Source organism: Jaculus jaculus, chromosome 13, assembly GCF_020740685.1.
Source record: "Jaculus jaculus isolate mJacJac1 chromosome 13, mJacJac1.mat.Y.cur, whole genome shotgun sequence".
Taxonomy (NCBI): Eukaryota; Metazoa; Chordata; class Mammalia; order Rodentia; family Dipodidae; genus Jaculus; species Jaculus jaculus.
The window spans coordinates 11930049-11948564 of record NC_059114.1 but is presented as its reverse complement, the minus strand read 5'-3'; the positions used below and the strand labels follow the sequence as shown (position 1 = coordinate 11948564).

Sequence of the window (18516 nt, the reverse complement as noted above, 5' to 3'; positions counted from 1 at the left end):
CTGTTTTTATTTACTTATTTTTAGTTTTTCGAGGTGGGGTCTCATTATAACCCAGGCTGGAATTCACTATGTAGTCTCAGGGTGGCCTCGAACTCTCAGTGATCCTACTACCTTGACCTCCTGAGTGTTGGGATTGAAGACATGTGCACCACACCTGGCCTCAGCCGTTCTTAAACTTTAAGTGAGTACAAACTCGTCAGCAAACAAAATGTTAGCTGAGTTCCTTTAAGTAAAAGTTGAGTTGAAGCTGGGGCATGGGGGCTATAACTATCGCAAGACCCTACCTCAATAAATAAATAAATGAAGTTGAGTTGTCAGGGAATGGAGAGGAGGAGGGTAGCCCCTAAGGCATTTCTACAGAGTTTGAGTGTTAAGTGAACATACCATCTAAAATTACTTCATGAAGCCAGGCATGGTGGCACACACCTTTAATCCCAGCACCTGGGAGGCAGAGGTAGGAGGATCGCCATGAGTTCAAGGCCACCCTGAGACTACATAGTGAATTCCAGGTCAGCCTGGGCCAGAGTGAGATCCTACCTCAAAAAAAAAAAAAAAAAAAAAAAAATTGCTGGCAGAAAGCTAGAAGAAGCCATTCTACATGCAGTTCAATGGGAGAAAGAGATACCATCAGTGAAGATACTCAACAGTGGACACTGCAAGCCTTATAATTGGCCAGCCGGGCCAAATGAGCCAACGGGTATAATAGTGGCACGTCTATCATGGTAGAAGCCAACTGCCCTCTAATTGGACTGGAGGTCCTCTCCATGGGAGGGAATACATCCCTGATACTGAAAACTTAAAACAGGTAGTCATGAGCCCTATGGGTATAACATCTGCCGATGTCTGGATAAATGTATATACTATGCTTATCAAACTGCCCAGTAAGCACTTTTCTTAATATTATACCCTTATATTAATGCTACTCACTTTGGGTAGAGAATTTTCTCTTTTCAGATGGCAGTGACCTTGGGATGACTCAGAAGGTATCATGGTGCTGGAAAGAAGTGACTGGAGTACCAAGTAATATCTCTACCACACCTTCCAAGGCTCAGGGTCTAATGCGGAAGAGGTGGTAGAAAGAATGTAAGAGCCAAAGGAAGGGTAGGACTCCTTACAATGTGCTCCTCCAGACACAAAATGGTCTGGATATCCATGAGTTCACAGTGCCTGACACTACCTACACAAGACCCTCATAAGAGGAGGAAAAGATCACGACATCAAAATAAAAGAGACTGATTGAGACGGGGAGGGGATATGACAGAGAATGGGATTTCAAAGGGGAAAGTGGGGGAAGAGAGGGTATTACCATGGGATATTTTTTACAATCATGGGAGATGTTAATAAAAATTGAAAAGAAAGAAAAACATTAGTTCACGGGCTAGGAAGGATGGCTCAGTGGGTGACAATGCTTGCTGTCCAAGCACAATGTGGTGGTTCACATCTGTGACCCTGGTGCACCTGCGGTGAAACGCGAGCCAGAGACAGGAGACCCTCCCGCAGCTTGTGGGCCAACTAGCCTGCTGCAAGCAATTGTGAACCACACAAGATCCCGCCTCCAATGAGGTGGAAGGTGAGGATGGACACCTGAGGGCACACCCACACTTCCACATACACACATCAGGCTCACACTTGGGTTCTTGGGCTTTGTAGGCAAGTGCCTTAACCACTTAGCCATCTCTCCAGCCCTAAGGATGGTTATCTTTATACTCTCATGGAGCCCTAGCTGTATGCTATGTGTGGAAGAGGAAGAGTCAAATATCAGGCTTGTCAAGGAAGCAGTGGGTTGTTCTGCACAAAAGAACGATGCCCCGCTTCTCTGCTGACTAGAATAACCCAGTCCTGAGACACAAACAAGGAAAGCAACAGCGATGGGAAACCTCACACAAGCCCACTTGCCTGGAGAGATGGCTTAGGGGTTAAGGCGCTTGCCTGCATAGGCAAAGGACCTCAGTTCAATTCCCCAGGACCCACATAAGCCAGATGCACAAGGGAGCGCATGCATCTGGGGTTCATTTGTAGTGGCTGGAAGCCCTGGGGGACCCATTCCCTCTCTCTCTCTCTGTGCGTCTCTCCCTTTTACCCTCTTTCAAATAAATAAATAAAAATAAAATATTTTTTAAAACTTAGAACTGAGAAGAGTGACACTTTTATTTTAAGAGATAGGTAGAAGGAAACAAACCTATCTAAAAAATCAAAGATTTGCCAGGCGTGGTGGCACACGCCTTTAATCCCAGCACAAGGATGAAAGGCAGAGCTAGGAGGATTGCCGGGAGGCCAAGGCACGACTGAGACTCCATAATGAATTCCAGGTCAGCCTAGGCTAGAGTGAGACCCTACCTTGAAAAACAAAAAACTTAAAATATTAAGTAAAATAAAAATGCAGGGCTGGAGAAATGGCTTAGTAGTTAAGGCGCTTGCCTGCAAAGCCTAAGGATCCAGATTCAACTATCCAGATCCCACATAAGCCAGACTGACAAAGTAGTGCATGCATCTGGAGTTCATTTGTAGTGGCTGGAGGCCCTGGCATGCCCATTCTCTCTCTGTCCCTCTCCATCTCTCTGGTTCTAATAAATAAATAAGAATAGACTGCCAGGACTGGAGAGATGGCTTAGCGGTTAAGCGCTTGCCTGTGAAGCCTAAGGACCCCGGTTCGAGGCTCGGTTCCCCAGGTCCCACGTTAGCCAGATGCACAAGGGGGCGCATGCGTCTGGAGTTCGTTTGCAGAGGCTGAAAGCCCTGGCGCGCCCATTCTCTCTCTCTCCCTCTATCTGTCTTTCTCTCTGTGTCTGTTGCTCTCAAATAAATAAATTTTTAAAAAATTTAAAAAAAAAAAAAGAATAGACTGCCATATTAGACAGCATGGCTGTAGAGGAACTACTCTAACCTAGTCTTGAACTTTGAGATCAAAGGTGCCTCTTTGATTCCTGCTTTCAATCCCAGGCAACAGAAAAACACAAATCCCTGCAACAGAATGTAAGGTTTGAATGTGTGTGCCTCCTACCAAGGTGTGAAGAGAGGTGATCATGAGAGGCTTGCCACCAAACTTCAGCATCCAGTCAGTACTCTTGGCCATCGCAAGGATCGACTATGAACGACTTCATGGCCCCACTCACATGTAGAATCTTACAAGCTCATATAATTGAAGCAAAGCATAACAATACTGGGTGCCAGGGTTGGAGATCTATGACTCAGCAGTGAAAGGTGCTTGCTTGCAAAGCCTGCCTGCCTGGGTTTGACTCCCTAGTACCTACTTAAAGCCATATGCACAAAGTGGCACACATATCTGGAGTTTGTTTGCAGTGGCAAAAGACCCTAGCTTGTGCATATTCACTCTTTCTGTCTGCCTCGTTGCCTCTCTCTCTCTCTCTCTCTCTCTCTCTCTCTCTCTCTCTCAAATAAATAAATAAATAAAAATAATTTTAGGGCTGGAGAGATGACTTAGCATTTAAGGCACTTCCCTGCAAAGCCAAAGGACCCAGGTTCGACTCACCGGGACCCACATAAGCCAGATGCACAAGGGGCCACACGTATCTGGAGTTCTTTTGCAGTGGCTAGAGGCCATGGTGCACCAATTCTTTCTCTCTTTCTCTCTTTCTCTCTCTCCCTCCCTCCCTCCCTCTCTCTCTCTCTCTCTCTCTCTCTCTCTCTCTCTCTGCCTATTTCTATAAATCTCAAATAAATAAATAACTTTTTTTTTCAAGGTAGGGTCTCACTCTGGCCCAGGCTGACCTGGAATTCACGATGTAGTCTCAGGTGGCCTTAAACTCATGGCTATCCTCCTACCTCTGCCTTCCAAGTGCTGGGATTAAAGGTGTGCACCACCATGCCCAGCTAAATAAAATATTTTTTTAAAAAATCCTAGGCCCTAGTGTGCCCATTCTCTCTCTCTCCTTTCTCTCTCTCTCTCTCTCTCTCTCTCTCTCTCTCTCTCTCTCTCTCTCTCTCACACACACACACACACACACTGTTGCTCTCAAATGAATAAAAATGAAAACAAAAAAAGAGTACAATGTTTTAGTTAGGTTAAATAAATTCTGGAGATCAATATATACCATAATGGTAGTAATAATGTATACTTGAAATTGTTAGGAAATCAGATATTAGATGTTCTCACCACAGAAAAGTAGATGAGGTGATACATGTAGTAATTAGCTTGATTTTAATAATTGCATAATATATATACAGAATCCACATCAGGCTATAAAAATGGCCAATTGGTAAGAGCACTTGCTGCCCAAGCAGGAGGCCCTGAGTTCAATCCCCAGCGCTCGTGTAGAAAGCTGGGCATGGCCGCACATGCCCAGCTGTGAGGGGAGCTGAGACAAGAGGCTCCCTGGGGCTCCGTAGTAAAATAGGAAGCCCCACGTTCAGTGAGGGCCTCTATGTCAGGGAAATAAGGTGGAAGAGAAATAGAGAAGGACACCAACATCTTCCTCCGGCCTCTCCACGTTGTGTGCACACACATGTGCATATACACACACATATACCACATCCTACACATGCATGCCAAAACAATATTTGTATCAATATATCATGTACACTCTAAATAAATACAAGCGTACTTGTCAGTTTTTTTTTCTGCATAGAGGGCTACAGAGATGGCTCAGCAGTTAAGGGACTTGCCTGCAAAGCCTAATGACTGGGGCTCAGTTCCCCAGGACCCACAGAAAGCCAGATGCACAAAGTGGCACATGCATTTGGAATTCATTTGCAGTGGCTGGAGGCCCTGGTGTGCCTATTATCTGTCTCTTTTCTCTCTCCCTCTCTCACTCTCTCTCTCTCTCTCTCTCTCTCTCTCTCTCTGTCCTTAAAAATAAATAAATAAATGTATAGAAAAATATACTTAGGGCTGGAGGGATTGCTTAGTGGTTAAGGTTCTTGCCTACAAAGCCAAAGGACCCAGGTTCGATTCCCCAGAACTCACATAACCAGATGCACAAGGGGCGCATGCATCTGGAGTTTGTTTGCAGTGGCTGGAGGCCCTGGTGTGCCCATTCTCTCTCTTTCTCTCTCTCTCTCTCTCTCTCTCTCCCCTCCCTCTATCAAATAAAGAAAGAAAGAAAAACAAAATATTTTTTTAAAAAGAAAAATATATTTTAAAAAATTTTGTTGGCTTTTTAAGGTAGGGTCTCACTCTGGTCCAGGTTAACCTAGAATTAACTATGTAGTCTCAGGGTGGCCTTGAACTCATGGCGATCCTCCTACTTCTGCCTCCCAAGTGCTGGGATTAAAGACGTGCACCACCACGCCCAGCTCATATTTTTTAATTTTTAAATAGAAATGTCTTCAGGGATAGCCCAAGCCACTATGAGAATGCCGTTTTATTAAACTCCAAATAGTTAATCAAAATCCAGTTGGAGGATGCTGTGCGATTTCCTGAGAGTTCCCCTCTAACATGTCTATATCACAGCAGGGACAGTCATTTTCTCTCTTTCCCTCTTCTCAACTCATTACTGTTCCTGCCTTCTCCTTTTGTGCATGTTTGCACCATCAACTCTTTCTCCAGCCGATCTAATGTGTACCCAGAGCCCATAGAATTGAACAGCCCGGACAATTCAATCAACCACTGACTCTGGTGAGAAGCCCAGCTCAGTCCCTGTGGTGATATGACAGAAAGCGTGTCCTCCACATGCACATGTCCTTTGATGGCGAGAGTTCCACTCGGGCGCAAGAATCAGAGGAAACAGCTCTTCTGTCACTGAATGTAAACTCCAGCAAGATGAGGAACCCTTGTGCACAGAACGCTGTGACTGGACACGGGCGGAAGCCCCTCCTCCATCCATTTCATGAGTATTTTACTGAGAGCCTCCTGGGCATCAGGTATTGAAGAAGGTTCCAGAGAAGGCAAGACACACAAAATCTCTCCTTAAAATAGGAGACAGGTAACAAAAGAGCTATTGTATGTTGGGGTTTTTTGCTTTGTTTTGTTTTTTGCACCATGTAAGAAGTCCCACACTCTCCTGATGGTGCAGTTCTCACTGCTGCCCTGAGAACCTCCTCCAGGGAGATCGAGGTACTCAAAACGCCTCAAAGCAGAAGTTCAGAGACTGCTGAGAGCCCAGCTCTAAAAGACACTTTAACACGCCCTCCAAGGCCCAGGGGACATCGGGGGACAGGGTGTGGGAAGAATGTGAGAGCCACAGGGTGTACTCTGAGGCAGTGCCCCACCACAGAGATAGCCTAGAGCCTTCATAACCCCACAGTGAGCACTGCTAACCCCGCTGAGGAGGGCCCTCTGTGGAATGGGGCCAGGGGAGAGGGGATGTAAGAGTCTAACCTGATGGGCATATGATCAACATGCAATAAAGTTCTCAGTTTAAAAAGAAATTCGGGCTGGAGAGATGGCTTAGCAGTTAAGAGCTTGCTTGTGAAGCCTAAGGACCCCGGTTCAAGGCTCGATTCTCCAGGACCCACGTTAGCCAGATGCACAAGGGGGCGCACGCATCTGGAGTTCGTTTGCAGTGGCTGGAGGCCCTAGCATACACATTCTCTCTCTCTCTATCTGCCTCTGTCTCTCTCTCTCTCTCTCTCTCTCTCTCTCTGTAATTCTCAAATAAATAAATAAAAATGAACAAAAAATTTTTAAAAAATAAAATAAAAATAAAAAATAAAAAGAAATTCAAAAATGCAACAGAAAAATTCTCCTATCACTCCTAGAAGGTCAGTATTTTTATTAAAAAAAAAAAAAAAGAAAGAAATGGAAGTTCAAATTTGTCTAAAATTCCCTTGGTTGTGCTTCTTTTGTTATTGTTTTGATTTGGTTGGTGTTGCAGTCAGGTTCACTTTGCTGCTAGAAAATACCCAACCAAGAGCAGCTTGAGGGGGGGAGAAAAAAGGCTTTATTTTGGCTTACAGGCTCAAGGGGAAGCTCCCCAATGGCAGGAAAAACGATGGCATGAGCAGAGGGTGGACATCACCCCCTGGCCAACATAAGGTAGAACCATAGCAACAGGAGAGTGTGCCAAACACTGACAAGGAGACACTGGCTATAACACCCATAAGTCCACCCCCAACAATACACTGCCTCCAGGAGGCATTAACTCCCAAATTTCCATGAGCTGGGAACCTAGCATTCAGAACTCCTAAGTTTATGGGTGACACCTGAATCAAACCACCACAGTTAGGTTTTGGGTTTGGGTTTTTCCACTGTGTAGGTAGGACTGCCCTCGAAATTGCAATCCTCCTGCCTCAGTCTCTCTGGTGTGTTCCACCTCACCTGGCTGTGCATTTTTTTCTGTTTCTCCACATTGAACACCTTGAGCAGTCTTTTCTTCTACTTACCCCTTGACAGACTCCAAGCATTATTTATTCAAAAGCTGTTCCTGGGCTGGAGAGATGGCTTAGTGGTGAAGGCATTTGCCTGCAAAGCCAAAGGACCCAGGTTCGAGTCCCCAGGACCCACATAAGTCAGATGCACAAGGGGGCGCACATGTCTGGAGTTCGTTTGCCGTGGCTGGAGGCCCTGGTGCACCCATTCTCTCTCTGCCTCTTTCTCTCTCTCTCTCTCTCTCTCTCTCTCTTAAATAAATAAAAATAAAGTTTAAATTTAAAAAAAAGGTATTCCTTTTAACACAATAGATTAAGGATGCCCGAGAGGACTGGGCAGGATAATGAAGGCTCTAGATGAGGAAGAACTGCCAGGACCACAGCCAAGAAGAAAACAGGTTCCTAAAAGAAGTATCATAAACAAATATGCACATACATAAGCATGTATGTACGTGTCAGAGAAAACTCACCGGCCACCACACCATACTCCGGCCCGCCAGGAAGAAACCTCCAACAGTCCCACGGTTAGTGGAGAACATGGCCTGAGGGAGAAAGGGTCAAAAACTTAATAGAAAACTGGGAGATCGACCTTGCCAGCCTGAAGGACATACCTCCACGCACTAGCACTTTCTGAACACTCACTTTTTACATGCCTTGTCTCCACCCCACAGACACACAAGCAGTCTTATACACCCAGACCTACCTTTGACAGACAGGAAAGTGAAGTCAATTTTCCCTAGAACTGGCTCTGCAATTCACCTACACTGTGGCTGTGGGAAAAGTATTCCATCTGGCTCTGTTTGCGTGCATGTTAAGCAGTGGGAAATGGAACTTGATGCTTTTCTTAAAGAACACGGTGAGCGGGATGAAAAGATGGCCTAGCGGTTAAGGCACTTGCCTGCAAAGCCAGAGGATCCCAGTTCGACTCTCCAGGACCCACGTTAGCCAGATGCACAAGGGGGCGCAAGCATCTGGAGTTCATTTGCAATGGCTGGAGGCCCTGGCGTGCCCATTCTCTCTCTATTTCTCTCTCCCCCTCTGCTTCTTTCTCCCTCTCAAATAAATAAATAAATAAAATGTATTTAAAAAAAAAAACACATTGAGGTACCTAATGAAATACATACCTTTCAAAGGTAATATCTGATATGTAAATTATAATCTCAATAAAGCCACTAGCAGAAAAGAAAAACATCTTAAGAATGCAAGGGCCGGGCGTGGTGGCGCACGCCTTTAATCCCAGCACTCGGGAGGCAGAGGTAGGAGGATTGCCATGAGTTCGAGGCCACCCTGAGACTCCATGGTGAATTCCAGGTCAGCCTGGGCTACGGTGAGACCCTACCTCAGAAAAAAAAAAAAAAAAAAGAATGCAAGGGGAAGGTATTACCATGGGATATTTTTTATAATCATGGAAAATGTTAATAAAAATTTGAGAAAAAAAAAAAAAGAATGCAAGGTTTTGGGGCTGGAGAGATGGCTTAGCAGTTAAGCACTTGCCTGTGAAGCCTAAGGACCCTGGTTCAAGGCTCGATTCCCCAGAACCCATGTTAGCCAGATGCACAAGGGGGCGCATGCGTCTGGAGTTCCTTTGCAGTGGCTGGAGGCCCTGGTGCGCCCATTCTCTCTCTCTTTCTATCTGCCTCTCTCTCTCTCTCAATCTCTCTCTCTCTGTCACTCTCAAAAAAATAAATAAAAATAAACAAAAGAAATTTTTTAAAGAATGCAAAGTTTTCATACTTAATATGCTTATAAAAGGCCAGACATTCAAACTCAACTTAAATCTGTCCCCTCTGAGGTTGTGCTAGGAGCTCAACAGAACCAGGACTTCATAACATATTAGGACTAGTGAAGTAAATACAGAGGTAAGGGGGAGATGACTTCTGAGGGGGGTGACGGGAAAGGTTTCCCTGAGGGGCAGCATTGCGTCAGATCTTGAAGGAAGGGTAAGGTTCGATTAGTCAAGAGAAACAAAGGGAGAGAGTTTGCAGAAGGCGGAAGAACAGGCAGGCGTGTGGTCTGGGGAACGACAGTGCTGGCGGGTGAAGCTGCTGAGACCGGGCAACAGTGAGAGGGACAGAAGGAAAAAGATGGAAGAGCTCAAATGCCAGCCTACAAGGCGCAGGCTTTATTCACAGACAACAGGGAGCCGCTGAAGGGTCGGGAGGAGACAGATAACATCCATTTTCAATATGAATGATGGCCAGCCCCTTGTGACTCCTCTGGAATTGGTGCTTCTGAACTCTGTAGTGGTTTCTGGTCCAGCCTCGGGCTCCAGCCCAGACCGAGTGCTCCAGCACAAATGGAAACAGTACCTTTGGCCTGGCGTCTGGCCCCCTTCTCCCTTTGTCTGTCTTTCTCTGTCGTTGGTTTTCTTTGATCAGACACTTGCTCTCTCTGCTAACGGCTGACGGTGACGTCCCCAATTACTGCTGCTTGTGTTCTCACGTGTGACCACTGAGGCCAAAGAACATCATTGGCACAAAGGAAGTAACCTGTGATGCCATTCACGCAGCCAACAACGTGACAAGGGACACAGTGGTAGGTGCCCAGACCGCACGGGTGTACGCACTGGGATCGTCATACCGCCAATCAATCAACACTGATTGAGCAGCCCCGTGTGCCAGGTAGTGCCAGGGGAAGCCCAGGTCTTTCTGGATTCCTGGGAGGGTCCTCCCTCCCATGGGACATACTCTGTGAAGATTCTATGATAGGTTTCCTGGAAACAGCAAGATAACCAGCAGGCCTAAGAGAAGGTAGCTAGCTAGGGCTGTCACCAAAATAAATCCAGGGGACCCAGACTCCAAAAGCTGGTTTGTTAAAGGTCACTCGGAAAGTAATTCTGAAGTCCATGGTTGGAGGAACAGAGAAAATGGACTCAGGGCTCCCACACAAACATCTCCCAGTTAGTCTCAGAAGTCTAAGCTTAAGGGAAGAATGTAAGGGCAAGGTCTCGAGCAGGGACCTGGAAAGATTCAGAAAAGATGTCAGGTCTGGACAAAAGATAAGCAGAGATGCGACTGCCCTAAGCCTTTTCCTCTTCAAATCATTGACCCCTCGTCTCTGGAAGCACAGGTCCTCCATGCTCACATTCCAAGGCCTCTCAATGCCACCTTCCTTGTGAAACCTGACTCCTCCATGGGATCTCCCCTGTGATCTCTCCTCAGAAACAAGAATAATCTAAGCAGGGTGTGGTGGTGCACGCCTTTAATCCCAGCACTCGGGAGGCAGAGGTAGGAAGGAGGATGGCAGTGAGTTTGAGGCCACCCTGAGATGACATAGTGAATTCCAGGTCAGCATGATCTAGAGTGAGACCCTACCTCAAAAAAAAAAAAAAAAAAAAAAAAGAATAATCTGCCCCTCTGAATACCTAGAAAACTCCATATTTTAAAAAATTTTTTAATTTAGTTTATGAGAGAGAGAACTCCATTTTACCTTCAAAATCCTTACTTTGGGGGCTGGAGAGATGGCTTAGCAGTTAAGGCATTTGCCTATAAAGCCTAGGGACTCATGTTCGACTCTCCAGGTCCCATATAAACCACACGCACAAAGTGATGCAAGTGTACAAGGCTGTATATGTGCACAAGGGTGTGCACTCATCTGGAGTTCAATGGCAGTGGCTGGAGGCCCTGGCACGCCAATTCTTTCTTTCTCTCTCTCATTAAAAAAAAAAAAAGGCAAGTCTGCTGGGCTTGCCTCAAAAAAAAAAAAAAATCCCTTTCCCATTCATTTTGTGCGTCTGTGTGTGTGCAAGTACATATCTATACGCAGGTATGGGCATGTGCCTGGGGGTCATTGCTCAGGAATACTGTCTACCTTTGTCGAGGGAGGGAGGCTCTCTCATCAAGTGGTCTAGACTGCCTGACAAGGATCAGACTGTCTCCACGCCCCCAGCGTTGGGATCACTGGTGCACGCCCCCAGCGCCCAGCTTTCCACTCATTAACATATATTGTGCAAAACAACGGGTTCCATGACGATACTTTCATAAGCCTTCCTTTTTTTTTTTTTTTTTTTTTTACTTTATGTAGCATACTACATATTGTCAGTCTTCTGTAAGGTTCGGAAGTGCCTTGTGCATGGAAAGGCACAGTCTCATTCAAGACATTAAATTCACCTGTCCAGAAGGTGGGAGAAACTTAACCTCACAACCATGGACTCTGGCTGGGAAATCCAAGGCCTGGAATTGGGTTACCCACCACAGTGAGCTCTTGGCCAGGAAGACCCATGAGGTTCCCCCAAAACAATGTAGACCATTGCCAAGACACTTGATTATCTTCCAGAGCTAAAAGGTAAGACCCAATTTCTGAAGCCACTACGGGCTGTGGTCACAGGACAGCAGAATACTATACCGGAACCAAAAGGGCAGCTAGCTCCCTGCCAGCACTGGAGAGCTCTCATGGAACTGCCAGGGAACAACAGTCACACACAGCATGAATTAGCAGGGGACCCTGCAGACTACAAGATCAACCATCCGGACAAGAAGTACCCACTTGTGGGCTGGAGAGATGGCTCAGCGGTTAAGTGTTTGCCTGTGAAGCCTAAGGACCCCGGTTCGAGGCTCGATTCCCCAGGACCCACGTTAGTCAGATGCACAAGGGGGTACACATGTCTGGAGTTCGTTTGCAGTGGCTGGAGGCCCTGGCATGCTCATTCTCTATCTGTCTATCTCCCTGTCTGTCTGTCGCTCTCAAATAAATAAATAAAAATAAACATTTAAATAAATAAATAAAGTATCCACTTGTGCCAGGTGTGGTGGCACATGCCTTTAATCCCAGCACTTGGGAGGCAGAAGTAGGAAGTTCGAGACCACCCTGAGACTACATAGTGAATTCCAGGCCAAGCTGGGCCAGAGTGAGACCCCTACCTCAAAAAACCAAAAAAAGGAGGAGGGACTGGAGAGATGACTTAGCAGTTAAGGTGCATGCCTGTAAAACCTAAAGACCCGGGTTCAATTCTCCATGTAAGCCAGATGCCCATGATGGCACATGCACCTGGAGTTTGTTTGCAGTAGGTAGAGGCCCTGGTGTGCCCATTCTCTCTCTCTAGTAAATAAATAAAAATAAAATCTTTAAAAAAAAAAAAAAAGGAAAGCCAGGTGTGGTGGCTCACGCCTTTAATCCCAGCACTTGGGAGGCAGAGGTAGGAGGATCGCCGTGAGTTCGAGGCCACCCTGAGACTCCATAGTGAATTCCAGGTCAGCCTGGGCTAGAGTGAGACCCTACCTCAAAAAAAAAAAAAAAAAAAAAAGGAAAACAAAAGAAGTGCCCACTTGTGCAATAGTGGCATGCAGCCTCTACAAGTAACCAACTGGTCTCTGATTGGCCACAAGGCTTGCTCCGTGGGAGGGAACTCAAATCTGGTACTGAAGACCAAGTCAGAATGCCATGGTCAGGAAAGAGTGGGCTAGCACACCAAAAATCTCCTAAATAATCTGCATAGCTCCTTTAACCCAAATTGCTCTCACACTTGGAGAGCATTTGATTTTACAGATGGCGGAGAAAACAGAGGACAGTCAAGATCCATCAGTAAGACAAGGAGATAGCAGGCTGCCCACCATGGGACGTTCCATCTCTACGTCTGCCAGGACCCAGGAGAAATCGCAGAGGAAGCAACATCATGAACACTGTTCTTTACTGCTAGCCTGACAACCACCCCCAGGTTGATGGTGACAGACACATAGAACTACCAAAACCTATGAAAGGGCTGGAGAGATGGCTTAACAGTTAAGGCACTTGCCTGCAGAGTGAAAGGACCCATGTTTGATTCCCCAGTAGCCACGAAAGCCAGATGCCCAAGGTGGCGCATGCATCTGGAGTTTGTTTCCAGTGGCAGGAGGTCTTGATGTGCCCATTCTCTCCTTTTCTCACTCTCTCTCTCCCTCTTTCAAATAAATATAAATAAAATATTTTTTTAAAAAAACTATGAAAGCAGAAATCCAGAGACTACAAATAACTTAACACTAAATCAGACTTCCAACAGGCCTGTCATCGCTCAGGGAATATTGCAGAAGAGGGGGTGGAAAGACTGTAAGAGCCACAGAGCAGGTAGAAATACCCTGAGACATGGCCCCCCACTACGCCACTGGAGCTGACTGAGGCCTTCATGACCCCACGGTGATTACCACAACCCCACTGAGGAGGGTCCCCAGGGTAACAGGAGTTGGGGTGAGGGGTTAATAATATATAACCTGTTATAATATTATATAATATAATTTTTTAATTTTCTATTTCCTTCTCTTTCTTTCAAATAAATAAGTAAAGTATTTTTTAATTCACCTGTCCACTCTATAACTAGACTAGAATGAACTCATCCTTGCAAAAGTGTAACAGAAAATCAATCACAATCAGTGACACCATGGCTTGATTTTCATTTTTTTCCCCAATAGCACAAAAATATCATTGAGCTAGAGGGTGGCCCCCCGGTCTACAAAACTGAGGACCAGATTGAGAAACTTGGGGTGCTGTGCTGGGCCTGAAGAGGGCAGACACAGATGTGACCTACTGTGATCTGACATGTAAGTGTGGTCTGACGGGCCACAGCAAGATGAGATGGGAAAAGCCGAGGACCAGGAAGGGTTCCTCTTTGCCTGAGATGTCCAGAGATGGGAATGGGGCCACTGAAGAAGCATTTCTTATGGGACTATTCAAGTAAATTCTGCTGGTAACAATTTATCAAAAATGATTTTGTGGGGCTGGAGAGACAGCTTAGCAGTTAAGCACTTGCCTGTGAACCCCGGTTCGAGGCGCAATTCCCCAGGACCCATGTGAGCCAGATGCACAAGGGGGCGCACACATCTGGAGTTCATTTGCAGTGGCTGGAGGCCCTGGTGTGCCCATTCTCTCTCTCTGCCTCTTTCTCTCTGTCTGTCTGTCTCTCTCTCTCAAACAAATAAATAAAAATAAAAATTATTTTGTCAAATAATTCATTGCAGACATAGGATTATAGAATGAAGAAGATTAGCCGGGCGTGGTGGCGCACGTCTTTAATCCCAGCACTCGGAAGGCAGAGGTAGGAGGATCACCGTGAGTTTGAGGCCACCCTGAGACTACATAGGGAATTCCAGGTCAGCCTGGACTAGAGTGAGACCCTACCTCGAAAAAAAAAAAAAAAATGAAGAGGATTAAAGACAGTAAACTATAGGTCCCATCTTTATGAAAATATATGAGGAGAGAAGGAATTTGGACACTGTCACTTCAGTGGATTGCTAGAGAAGACAATGAAGACGGTATTCCCAGGAAGGACAGTGTCTTGGGGACAGAAAGGGCAGAATAGCATTGGCTTTGACATCATAAGATCTAAGTTCTAATCCTGCCTCTGGATTGACTCATCTGAATGATTTCTAGTTAGCCTCTCTCATCCTCATTTATAAAATAGAAGGGCTGGGCTTGCCATTCCAACTCAGCCATTCAATGATGACATGTCAATTCTGCTATCAATGAAGCTATTGGTTCAAGGAACAAGATTCATAATGACTGAATGAGACAAGCAGTTATTTCTTTGGGCCTAAAGACAAAGGGGGTCGTATAGTGAATACTTTGGGTTTTGTGGCCTACATACGATCTCCACCACATACTCTTATTTTATTTTTGTCTTGTGGTTTTTATACCACTTAAAAAGTGTATGACACATTCTTAGCTTGTGAGATATACAAAAACAGACTATGGGACAAGATTTTGGTTTTTAACAATCCCTGGCTTGAGGGGTTACAGGATAGCTTATTTAAATCTCCCAGAAACAATCACATTGAAGATTTAACTTAAACAGATGTTAAAAAAAAAAAAAAAAAACCTCCTCCCCACCCCGCCAAGAAGTAAACAGAGAGGTAGTGGAAGAAAAAGAAAGAAAGAAATGCCAAAGAAGTCACAGGCAAAAGCCCGGGAGAGAAGAGAACGGAGCTAACTAGCATGGGAAGACATGGGCCAAGTGACAGAGGGAGACGGGGTGTCTAAGTGCAGGGAACACGGTGGCCCTGGGCCACCTTCCCTGTGCAGCCGGAGCTCCTTTGGGAGTCAGAACGGCCAGCCGAGCATCAGCTGCTCTTGACACCTGAAGAAGCACTAAGAGGAGGAGCGTTGACAGGAAGAAACCCAGCATGTTAAATGATCTGGGCCCAGGGCATTGGCTAATGGGGGAAGATTAAACATAGACAAACACTAGAGGCCTCATTAAGCAGCCTTGAATAGGACAAGAGATACCGATTCACAGATATTTCAAAAGTGCAAACACCATTAAAAAAAAAAAAATGTAAACACCTGCAGCATTGGTAGGGGCTAAAAGGCGTTGGGTTAAGAGAACTGAGAGGGTCCGTGCTTGTCTGGGAAATGGGGCAGTGTTGGCACGGCCAGCAGAGGATGCATTTGCGTCTCGACTCCAAGCTCCAGAGGGAGGGAGGGAGGGAAGCGGGCACCGTGGTCGAGTGCCAAGAACCATGGAAAAGCTGGGACTGAGACACCTGAGTGCCAGGAACAATTCCATCTATCACAAAATCTCGGCAAATCACAACCGCATGGGACTTCAACTTCCAATTCTGTGAAGGGGGATCAGCATTCCTGCCTCTCAATAAAAAGCACCCTCCCTTTGCCCCCTGACAAGGCTGTGCCTATGGAAGAGCTCATGCTGCCCTCCTCCCCCCTAAGGCAAAGGTCCCACCAAACCGCCCGCTGCCACATGAGCCTCCGGCCACCTGTCACCACACGCGCAGGACAGCCCTTGGAAGGGGCTGAAATCATCAGCAGGCGTTTTCGACTTGTTAGGTGCGCCAGAGTCAGAAATGAACTTTGCGAGGCCTTGACTGTAGAGAACAAGTTTCTCTGGTTTGGTGTGTCCTCACAATCCCAAGAGGAGACACATGGACTTCCCTGATGATAGCATCGGGCCACCGGCTCTTCTCTTCCTCCTCCTCCTCCTCCTCCTGCTCCCCTCAGCTTCCCCATCTCCACCTAGCTCTACTCCCTGGGATCTCCTTCACAGAAGGCCTCTGGATCAGCTAGCAGCTCCCCACCACGACCACCACCACCTCCCCAAGCACCTGTGGCTGGCTGGCAGAGACCCTGTAGCTTCCAGATTCATCAGAAATTGCCCTGAGACTGTGCCTGGGGCTCTAGGATGCCCCTCTCCTGCCCCTCACTCTCTAACCTGCTTTCTACAATCCTGGGCCTTTCTCCTCTAATCACAGATCTTCCTGGGGGCCTGCTAGCCTGACAGGCTCCCATGGGCCCCCCTCTCTCTTCCCTGCATCCCCATCTTCCCAAGAAACACACACACCATACCCCTGAATAGACCTATGGGTCCACCTTGCCCCTAGCGCCTCCTCCGTGAGTCCTTCAACGCACCCAGTGGCCCTCGCTCCAGGACTCCACTTACCCATAGCCCAACAGCCATCACCACCAGGAAATAAATGACAATGACCGAGATGTCAGCCGCATTGCGGATGCGCTCATAGGACTGGACAGGCGGGGCCGTGGCCGTGGCCATGGGGCTCCAGGTGCTACTGTCCATGGCAGTGGCAACGCGTCCCTTCGGGCCCTCGGGGGGGGGGGGCCCTGCTCACTCTTTATACCGCCTTGAGGTTAATGATCAGCCCCGGGGGAGGGCACCCGAGCCGGCCCTGGGCTGTGGAGCAGGAGCCCGGGGCCCCTGAGCTGGGCTGCACCGTCGGAGAAGCAGCAACTCTGGAAGCAACTTGGAAAGAGGAGCCTGTGCCAGCGGGAGGTGGCCTGCAGAGCAGGTAAAGGCTGTCCCCAGAGCAGGGAGGGGCCTGGCAAGGGGTGGTACCCGCCTGGCACAAAGGCCCTCTGTGCTCCCGCAGCAGGCACCCCGCGCTGTTGCCCCGCCCGGCCCGTGCTGGACTCCTACCTGCGGCAAAGCGCGAAGTAGCAGGGTGTGAGTCACCCACCACCTGCCTCTGGATGAGTCCCTGCATCTCTGGGGACCTAGCTGCTCTGTGTAGTGGCTGAGCGCCCCAGAACCTTTTCTTAGAAATCAGTCAGGCTCCTAGTGTCCACGGAGGACTGTTCACAGGAGCACCGGTACTGTGGCGGGATGCTGCCTGGAGGACAGTTCAACACGACTGTCATTGCTGGGCCACCAGCGTCCCCACCCACTGCCTACGTTCCTGACTCATCCTCCCCGGCCTGCGGCCCCCAGAAGCAGTGTTACTCCTCCACTCTAGGGAGGAAGAAACTGGAACTAGGGGCAGAGGTCCCGTTGGGAGCCAGGGGTCTTCAGCTTTTCCCTACCTGGGAGTGCTGCAGCTGCAGGTGGAAAATATTCCACTGGCCGCACATTCCCTGGCACTCCATTCCCCGGCAGTACAGTAGGGCGGCTTTCTGTACCGTTTACGTGGTAGCGGGTAGATACATGATCTAAGGACGGTTTCAAGTGTACAGGACCACGAGCATGGGCGACGTGCCAATGCCAGGCCACTGCATAGTTGACAATTGATCCCCTGCAGAGCTTGGTATCTACAGGGGACCCTAGACCCAATCACCCTCAGGTATCAACAAACGACTGAAATGGACTTTGAAAACATTTTTTTTACATATTTTATTTATTTATTTATTTATTTATTTATTTATTTAAGGGAGAGGGAGAAAGAGGAACATAGAGAAAAAGAGAGAATGAGTGCACTAAGGCATCTAGCCACTGCAAACAAACTCCAGATGTATGCACCATCTTGTGCATCTGGTTTACATGAGTACTGGGGAATCGAACCTGGATCCTTAGGCTTCTCAGGCCTCAGCTGCCAAGCCATCTCTCCAGGCTCTGTTGGGGACCTGTGAAAGCATGAAGAGTGCCCACGTGTGGTGGCACACACCCTCCCGCAAACCCGGAGAGCAACGGCACTTTGGCTCCTGGTGGGCTCCAGCCAACGATCCTCCAGCTTGGCTTGTGAATGCGCTGGGTTACCTTGAGCAAATCCTGTGTGCTCTCTGAGCATCTGGATCCAAAATGACCTAACGGAGGTTTGCTATGTGTCCTCCAGGCAAGAATGCAGGTTGCTTGGCTGTGGAGCCTGGCTCTTCTAGGTGCCAAATCCTAGACTAGCTTAGGACAGAAGCCATGAGGCGGAGAAGTTGCAAGACCACCAGCTGAGCTTCCCAGTGCTCTTGCCAGGACCCTGCCCCCACCTGGTCCTCGGCATGGAGCATCAGCAAGAAGGCAGGAATGCACTGCCGGAAGTCAGGAGCTGGAGTCAAGAGCTGGGTCCACTGCCAAGTAGCCTTAGGCAAGCCACTCCCCTCTGGAAAACCACT

The 18516-nt window shown here is 47.6% G+C and overlaps 1 protein-coding gene across 1 annotated transcript in view; it reads right to left on the bottom strand.

The window, feature by feature from the left end:
* Slc5a1 (solute carrier family 5 member 1) overlaps window positions 1–16937 on the bottom strand; it is a 74913-nt gene extending 57976 nt beyond the window's left edge. Inside the window, exons 1-2 of the mRNA XM_045132501.1 lie at window positions 16625–16937; window positions 7737–7808 (exon numbers count right to left, since the gene is read on the bottom strand). Coding sequence (XP_044988436.1) covers window positions 7737–7808; window positions 16625–16759 — 207 coding nt within the window. The 5' untranslated portion in view covers window positions 16760–16937. The remainder of the gene's footprint in view (window positions 1–7736; window positions 7809–16624) is intronic.
* Between the last annotated feature and the right edge of the window lie 1579 nt (window positions 16938–18516).